This window comes from Trichomycterus rosablanca, chromosome 16, assembly GCF_030014385.1.
Source record: "Trichomycterus rosablanca isolate fTriRos1 chromosome 16, fTriRos1.hap1, whole genome shotgun sequence".
NCBI lineage: Eukaryota > Metazoa > Chordata > Actinopteri > Siluriformes > Trichomycteridae > Trichomycterus > Trichomycterus rosablanca.
In genome coordinates, this window is record NC_086003.1 from 25,258,807 (window position 1) to 25,268,240 (window position 9,434).

The 9,434-nt window shown below is 40.3% G+C and overlaps 1 protein-coding gene across 1 annotated transcript in view; it reads left to right on the forward strand.

The window, feature by feature from the left end:
• The window catches only part of igsf9bb (immunoglobulin superfamily, member 9Bb), a 100,395-nt gene extending 91,703 nt beyond the window's left edge, over positions 1 to 8,692 (forward strand). Inside the window, exons 18-20 of the mRNA XM_063011931.1 lie at positions 2,800 to 4,434; positions 8,076 to 8,203; positions 8,381 to 8,692. Coding sequence (XP_062868001.1) covers positions 2,800 to 4,434; positions 8,076 to 8,203; positions 8,381 to 8,595 — 1,978 coding nt within the window. The 3' untranslated portion in view covers positions 8,596 to 8,692. The remainder of the gene's footprint in view (positions 1 to 2,799; positions 4,435 to 8,075; positions 8,204 to 8,380) is intronic.
• Positions 8,693 to 9,434: the final 742 nt, after the last annotated feature.

Genomic DNA, 9,434 nt, shown 5'->3' on the forward strand with positions numbered 1-9,434 from the left:
GCAGCAGGGTGAATGTCAGCAGAGATCCTACCTTGTTAAATTTATCATATTTAATGTATCCACTATATATTTCTGCCAACACTCATATATACCATTTTTATCTTCTGTGAATACAGCTGTAAAACACAGCTGTAAAACGGATCTGTTCATAGAACATTGTCCTCATCATTATTTTTTACTTGAACTGTGTAATTAGTTCACACAAAATGCATTTTTATAATATTTGTAATTTAGAACACAGGGGCACTGTTCCAGTCCTGGATAGCCAGACTGGACAGCTCATTGATTTTAAGATAAGATAAGATAAGATAAGATAAGATAAGATAAGAAAGACCTTATTGATCCCCTTGGGGAAATTAACTTGTTACAGCGGTATAAAAGAAAGGAGGTAAAAACAGAAATACAAGTAAGTGAAATAAATTGCACACAGTGTGTAGTTATATATACTAAAAATATTCCCTTAAAAAAAGTGATGTACATATATTATCAAGAAATATAATATATACATGAAAATATGAATAATGTGTTACATATTGCACTTTTGTATTGCGCTGTAGACATGTAAGTGTAGATATGAGTGATATATTACATATTATAATTGTAAGCCCTGACGGCTGCAGGAATGAAGGACCTGCGGTAGCGCTCCTTCTTACACATGGGGTGTAGGAGTCTGGTACTAAAGGAGCTTGTTAGGACCCATACAGACTCGTGTAGTGGATGTGCAGTATTGTCCAGGATGGATGACAGCTTGGCTATTTCCTGTTAAAAGGCATCTGATTTATCTTAATTGTATTGAAGTATGTTGCAGCAGAAAAAGCACCAAACTTTGCTGCTTTTGGTCTGCAGAAAATCAAATCACAAAACATCCAGAAATTTTTATTCCAGAAATCTGTGTAGACCCAAAGAGTTTATTTACTTTTACCTGAAACTGTAACCGTATACATATTTAAATATATAAAAGTATATTTCGATTTGTTTGTGCTTCATTTTGTCATGACTTGGTTAGTGTAATTTAGAAAGCTTGCTGATTTGTAACAGTCATGAAGAAGCTTTACATAACAACTATATACATACATGCTTTTTCATCTGGTTGTAATTCATTAGATTATATTTCTGCTAGCAGACACGGGGATGACATTTTTGCCTTCGATGTTGTTCACCGGTAAACAGTTGCTGTGGAAACCCAGCTCCCTCACTTCAGCCATTATAGGCAGGAGTGTGAGCTGTAATGAGGCAGCAGAAAGTGCTTTAGCTGTGATGTGTATTTTGTTACTAAATGAAGGAACAAACTGTGGCCAAGATTTTCTCTATTGTTGCCTGGATAATTATCTGTTGTTTCAGCCAATAAAATAATCTATTTAAAAAGAATCTGATTTTGTCCTTCTGATAATGGTCCTCTTTCATAACGTGGGCTTTGTGTTCTCTAATAAAGTTTAAGTAAAAAATGTTTACATACACTTGGGAGAGCTATGTATTCCATGACAGTCTTGGAATTTCATCCCATGTCCTTTTTCAGTGACATAACGATTCCTCTGTTAACAATTTATGTTCTTTTAAAGAACATTTTGAGGGCGCCCAGGTGGCGCAGCGGGATATTCCGCTAGCACACCAGCACCAAGTTTCTAAACTCCTCGGTTCAAAACTTGGTGTTGCCACCGGTCGGCTGGGCGCCATCTGACGGGCATAATTGGCAGTGTCTGCAGCAGATACCTATTGGCCACCGTATCTGCAGGGTGGGGGCCGAACTATGTGTGGGTGGGTGGGTCCTAATACGCTGTGTAAGGACCTTGATTGGCAGAAGAGACGCCTGTGCAGAATGCAGGGGCGAGAAGAGGAGGGCTGTACACATGTCGGAAGAGGAGTGTGAAGTGATGTGCTCTCCTTGGATGCAATCTGGTATCTCTCAGCAGTGGAAGACAAAAATTGAGTGCACTAATTTGGGAGGAAAATGGGGAGAAAATGCATATAAATATTTTACATATAAATTGATTTAAATTCATATCTTACATCCTATAATTTTATGAAGCTTCTCTGAGCTGCAGTTAGAAAAGAGTCAGTGGCTAGCATCACATCTCTCAGAGAAAGCACTTGCTAGCCCTTAATGTCCCAAGTTGTCAGCTGTTGTGTGATATAGGAGACTTAGTTACTGGGTTAAAACAATAACTTGTAACATTACAGAGTATATGGTCTCAGGAAAGCTTTTTGCCAAGGCATCTTAACTAGGTTATAGAGAAATAAAATGAGATATCACAGCTATCAATCAAAGTAAATTATATATTTTCAGGGCTCATAGGAAGATCATTGTGGGCTATCATAGCTCAGTGATGCAGGATTAAACATTTAATGTATTTTACCACCAAGTGTTTATCAATTATAGAATGGCACTAATCTAGGCTGATATTTAACTGACAGATTGTTAGTAATCAGCGTAAATTAGGCATGGAATATTAATTTTAAGACTTTTAAAGTAACACTAACATAAAACAATAAATTAAAAGCATGGCTCTGTCAAGTATACATCATAAACAAATATCTACACTTTGCATGGTGCACACAAAAATCTTTAAGTATATCTTTAATGCTGTACAAGGAGGGTGCAAATTATTACAAAGACCTTAGCCGTGTTAGCAAGGCACCCTCTAGGTTTTCTTAGAAGGGGCTGGAGTTGAGAACTTGGAGCTCTGTTTTAGTATTGTATAAGTGAGTCAAATGTTTATAACGTGGCATGCCATGGTGTTAACTTTTTAAAAAATCACAAGCCAGGATTTTTCTCAACCACTTCTTTGTGTTCTTTTTCAGGTCATCTGGAAAGATGAGTCCAGAGAGTGTCCAAACCATAGGAGCTCCATCGGAGTCATCTGAGGATGGCTCACGACCTAGGAAGTTTCCACCAAGTCCTGCCAAGGAGAAGGAGCTATCCTTATATAAGAAGACCAAACGAGCAATAATTAGCAAGAAATATAGCGTCTCTAAACATGAGGCTGAGGCTACCACACCCATTGAGTTGATAAGCCGAGGCCCCGATGGTCGCTTTATCATGGATCCCACTGAAAGAGAAACACCAGTAAAGCCCAGACGAATTGAGGGCTTTCCCTTTGTGGAAGAGTCAGATCTTTATCCAGAATTTCGACAGTCTGATGAAGAAAATGATGACCCAGGCCCTATGCCTCCTATGATGGCCACCCTAAGACCTCATCAGATCTCTCCCCTTTCATCCAGCCAAGAATCTTACTTGCAGCCCCCAGCCTATAGCCCCCGCTTTCAGAGGCCAATGGAGGGTATGACCATCATGGAAAGCAGCCGACTTCATGCCATGGGACAAATACGTGGTGCTCCTCATTTTCGAGCCTTTTCCCATGGTCAGTTCTACTTGGGCAGTTACTTGGGCAATCCTGGAGAACCTGAGCCCCCACCCCCTTTCTACATGACAGACACCAGCCCACTTAGCTCAGTTGTCTCTTCACCCCCTTATCATCTTGAGGGGCGTTTTGGTCATCCAGCCATGCCAGAAGAGATACGTGAGAGAGAGATTCAACACTATGCAGTCTCAGGCTGCTCCCTTCCCTTGCCCCACACATCGTCTCGCTCGCCAGACATTTGGCAACGGCCTGATTTTTCCTTTGCCACATTTGAAGGTCCACACTTCATATTTCCTCCACCTCATCCTTTGCAATTTCATCGGGAACCACCTCTTCCACCTCCCTTGGTTCACCCTCCCAGTGCTCTCCCACCCCCTTCTATTCACATACCTTCCTACCCTGGTATACTACAGCTGGAGGCCCCAAAAAGTCGGCCAAGCAAGTCTCCCAGCAGAGTAAAGCCTCAGGGCCTTCCAGCCAGACATTTACCTATGCAAGAGGCACAGAGTCTAGGGCAGCTAAGACACACAAGCCACGGTATGGGTGTGCCGGTATTGCCTTACCCTGACCCAGCGTCTCACATTGGTCCTAGCTCATTCGGAAGCCTGGATACCCGCTGGTATGAGTTAATGCCCAGACTCAGCCCCAGGCAGCCCCGTAGGATGGAACCCAGCATGGTAGTACTCCAGCCATCCCGCCTTTCACCTCTTACTCAAAGCCCCATTAGCTCTCATGAAGGCTCACCAGAGATTGTAGTGCGTCCACGGCCCCGTCCTAGCGTTGTGCCACCACCTATTCCTCCTGAGATGTCTGAAATAACCCTGCAGCCTCCTTCTTCTGTAAGCTTCTCAAAGAGATCCTCCCCGTCTTCTTCTCCTGCTCAAGGCCAGGGCAGCCGAAGGGCAAGTCCTAGTTACCGTTCCCATATGACTTTTTCCACCTCAGCAGCAAGCTATCCGTCCCAGTCCCCATCACCTCCTATGGAAAGCAGCAACCTTTTCGGACAGATGCCAACCCGCAGAAGGAGTGAGGAGGAGATTCTTCCATCAGAACCCTCTCCAACCCAACTATCAGGGTAGGTACAATGGAGTTGCAAATCTAAAAACGTGGCATATCTAAAAAAATCTAGATAACATCTCATAAAGGTTGCAGTTCTGCCAGTGAAAATAACTTTAAAGTCATGTCTTTTTAAGTAAACTGCCCTTGATTCCTTACATTTTGCAGACCATATAACATCATTTTCTACATGAATAAATTGTGATCTAAGTTGCTATACTATCCAATCTCATTGATGCTGCTTTTCATGTCAAACATCAGTTTTCATTCATACGGTCTGTAAAGCACATAACGACACCCTGTCATGTCAAATACACAAAGCTTAAGGCTAGATGAATTATTTGCTTTATAGATATGTTGACATACATTTGGGGCATAGTCTCTGGATAAGTACAATATTAAGTCAAATTCAAGCAACAAAGCCTCTTAAGAGTCTAAAAACCAAGGACGCCACCACTGGACCCCAACCTTTCCATTCTGTGTCATGCTTTACCCTGCCTTTCACCCAACAGGAGGAACCCCACATCCCAATTGACTTTTATCAATTAAAATGAAACCCTGTTTTGACTAACAGGCTTTTTAATATGGTTTACAGTATGTCTGAAGTGGATGTTGAACTAGTCGTTTCCAGCAGAGCAGTAATATGAATGCATAAATGCTTCTCCTACACCTTCCTCCCTCCATCTCCCAGGTCACCCCAGTTCTAACTGCCAGGGGGAGGCTTGTTGGGCGAATTGCGTTGCAGGGGCTGTTCGCTTTCATCTGTTGCAATGTCGTCATCATCTTATTTAGGGGCAGTTGGTCATTTTATATGACTCCTGGAGTCTTACCTGCTTTGTTTTTGATTGATCTCAGCTATCTGGGCAGCGTTGTTGTGACCAGGTCCTCTACACCGCAATAGGTAAGGGTCGGATCCATGTCTGAAAGGGGGGGGGCAGCAGGTGGGGCTTTTATTCACCTCGTTCTTTAAAGGGGAATACGAGTCTGAGGATTTTGATTTATTTTTTTAGTTTGTTACACCGACTTGAAATTTGTTTTTTTCTTTTTTGTTTTGTTTTATAATTAACTAAGCATTTACCTCAAATGAATTCCTGAATCCTATATGCATTCTCATCTTGGTATGCATATGTGATTTTTCATCTTAATTATTAAATAAAAGCAAATTTACAATTTCTAGGCCACACATCTGCAATAATTCGTGTAATAATAGGCCTTTAGTACAGAGTTACTGGTTAACCCTTATTATGCATATTGGGAACCCTTGCACTAGTCACTGTACACTAAATTAAGAACGTACAACTGATAGAGCTTTTAAAGAGAACACAATAACATTTAGAACCATTTATATTATCTAGGGTTAATATAAAAAATAAACCCTTATGATCTAGCTTATTGATTCTGAAACTATTAAACTGTTCACAGTTTATCAGTTAATTATTTACCAGCAGGATTTTTGTTTAGAGTTTGACATTAATATAGACTGGAAATTCGATTTTTGATAAGTGAAGTTAATATTACATCAAAAATGGCTGTATTATTACATTCATGAAAGAAACCAAATGCACACTTTATACATAATAATCTGGACTGCAGAACCCACTATTACTACATGTAGAAAATATCCGGCCAAAACAGCTCATAATTCTTTTTTTCTTTTTTTGTAATGGGGAAAATACTACTGGCTCTGGGCACCAAAACATTCCCTTGTTTGTGAATATTTGCCCAGTGGAGTGCTTTTCAGAGTATTCCCCTTTAAAGTTCTGTTCCATGTGCAAAATTCCATGCATGCAATCGCTAAATATTGCTCTTCAGTTGGAAAAAAACAAATTTTTGATTAAATTCTTGTTACATTTGTTGTCTGAGTGGCTTGTTTTATTTTTCATTATGTGACTGTTCCCGAATAGCCATTTTCCCCTCCCGCCATCTCTCCCCCTGTCAGCATGGTGAAGCCCATTGTAGACAGTATTCATGTCTATGAACACATTTGAAGATGCTTTGTCCCCCAGCTGTAAAGTTCCCCTTTACTAATGGCTTTCAATTTCTCTTGGCAGCCCTAGCAGAAGGATGACCACTCTATAATGCTTTTTATACTTGTTGTACCGTGCCTCGTCCGAGGTGTGTGTGTGTGTGTGGGTGTGCTTGTGCGTGTGTGTGGCTGAATATGTGGGCTGCGTTTTAAGTGCCTCCTAACTGTATTTGGATGGGAAGACTGTGAATACAACCCAAATGTAATTTAATTCGTATAGTATTAGTATTCCTTGTTATTTAGCAACATTTTTACATTTCTCCAAAACATATATACAGTGAGGGTAAAAGAAGTATTTAACAACTTTTGTTTGAGGTATTTAATATACTTTCAGTGCATTTATCTACTTCAGAAATTGGCCATGATGGAGTTTGACACTGAACTTTGAATTATGTGCAATCTGGCACTACCTGTCCTGTCATGTGTAAAGCATTACCTTAAAATCCTATTAAATAAATAAATAAACATCCATTACTAGTGCAGGCACCTCAACCAGACAGTAGACATAGCAGTTGAACAGCAGCAGTGAAGCCCAACGGCCTCCATCTCTCAGGCCCAGCCATTTCTGCCTGTTTGGACACCCAACCAGGTCCATAGCACCACTTGGGATTTGAACTTTAGAGCTTAATATCTAAAAAGGTGACGGTAATTGCATGGCATCTTCCTATCATATAAAAATTTCGGAGGGATTTTAAACTTACCACAAATATCTTATTGTTTCTTATCACAACAGCTTTGCAACAGTACTATTAATATCTGGTGTCTGAATACACCCCACCTTTGTTTTTATTTAATTTTCAAGTATGATCACTGCCTTATCCAAGACAGGGTTGCGGTTGGTCCTGTTTTCCCAGAATCACTAAGGACAATGCAGTAACACATCCAGGTCAGACCGCCAATCCATCGTGGGGCTTCGGCCACCCCTTAGATGCCTCAAGTCAGGTGTATTCAGACGCCTGATTGGCCAATAGCACTACTGGAGATTCGAACCTTCGATGCCAGCGGTAGTGGGCTAGTGTAATTAACTGCTGCACCAACCGAGTGCTCTCCCATAAACTGATTTTTTAGACATAGCTTTATTTATACTTATAAACAATTACTTTTTATTTACGTAAAAGTAAAAATTTTAATTTTATAGTAAATACATGCACTGGAAGTATATTTTATTATATATAACGAAAATGAAAGTGGTTTCCCCCACTGTATATAGTGTTGCTTTAACAAGATATGAATTTTAAGATGATATTGTTTTATATAACATAGTATTGTATCATTTTTATAGAGATTATAATTAACAGTATTAATAAAGTTTTTATTTTAAATTCTTTAATGATTTTCAATTGTGTCATGGGGGCATCTGAGCACCTCCTTGACCCTGAGTATACCTATCTTTCCACTCAAATAATTTTTGGCTCCATTACTGTCATGCTGATTCAGCTGCCCGATTCCGAAAGTGTGAATGTCTTGGACTGGTTCATAGGTAATCTGGTGCGCTTATAGCTTGGCACTGACAGCACTTGAGGATTGGGCCAAGCCATATGTGACCAGTGTTTTACCAATAGTAGCCACTATTGGTAAATAGTTTTGTGTGCCTATTGTGTGATACCCCTGCCCTGTCTTTATCCTCTGTACAGAAAACATCGGGGTACATCAAGTGGCCCTGCAGGGTCTGAGAGGATAGAAGCATTGAGATTCCAACGCATCAAAAAAGCCAAGAAGTTCGCAGTAAACAATAACAACTCCAAGGGCAGAAAGAAAATGGGTGAGATTCCATTCATGCTTTTTTAAATTGACAGTACACGGTCAAAAGATTACATACACTTGTGATGGGCATTCATTGTATGTAAATACAGAATGTTTGCTTCCATTTTTGTATGTGTATTTTTGTATGTGTATTTTGATGTATGTGTGTTGACTCAAATCCCCTGTCTGGATTAAGGTGTCCCAACCTCTCAGACCCAGCAGCCCCACACCTCTCAGGTTCTCCCACCAGAAGAAGCTGTCTACCTCCGCAAAAAGAAGAAAAAGTTGACCAGACAGGACCCATATGCCCGCTTCTCTGCCCTGCTGTACCGCCGCCCACCACGAGATGACCAGAAAGCCATTCTGGCAAGTATGGACTCAGCGGACACAGACCATGCCACTTTTCTCTGAGGCCCTGGAGAGCAGGCTGCACTCTTCCCAAAGCCCACTGCATTTTCTTGCCTCACTGGCTCAACCAGCCACACTCTATGTCTGGCTCCTCTTTGTTTTCTTGTAGATTCTCTATTATGAGGTAACACTGGTTGATAGTGTTCCAAGGTTTTGCTCCAGTGCAAGGTTACCTTCAATAAAAAATGATTCGTTTTCTATGATAGTTTTTTAGCTTTGTATAAGATGGTTATATCGCATCCAGCAGACGTGTGTAAGCGTTAAGGTTTATTTATTTGCTTTACAGATCTCATCACATGTCTACACCTGTTTCATTCTGCCAGTAGTCTCACTCTGTCTCACTAGAACACAGGGTTCTCATGCATAGACCAGATATACCTCAGAGTCGCCCGAGACTCATCAGCTCAACACTGCTGGACAGACAAACCTTCAGTAACCTCTCAACAGCTTTAAATGTTCATTCACAGTCTATTACTGACTAGTTTATAATCATTTTTTATTAGATATGGTTTAACATTGTTTAAAAAGTCGGCAAAACAGTAAAACACTACAGTGTTTTGTAAAGAGCCTTGAAAAAGTATTTTTACACCACTTAAGGAGTAAAGAAAATTATATAACAATATAAGGAATAAGAAAATTATATGAACTGATATAGCTAATATATACAGTGGGGGAAATAAGTATTTGATCCCCTGCTGATTTTGTAAGTTTACCCCCTTACAAAGACTTGAACAGTCTATAATTTTTATGGAAGGTTTATTTTAACAGAGAGAGACAGAATATCTCTTCTTCTGCTCATTGTGTAAGTCGCTTTGGATAAAAGCGTCTGCTAAATGCTGAAA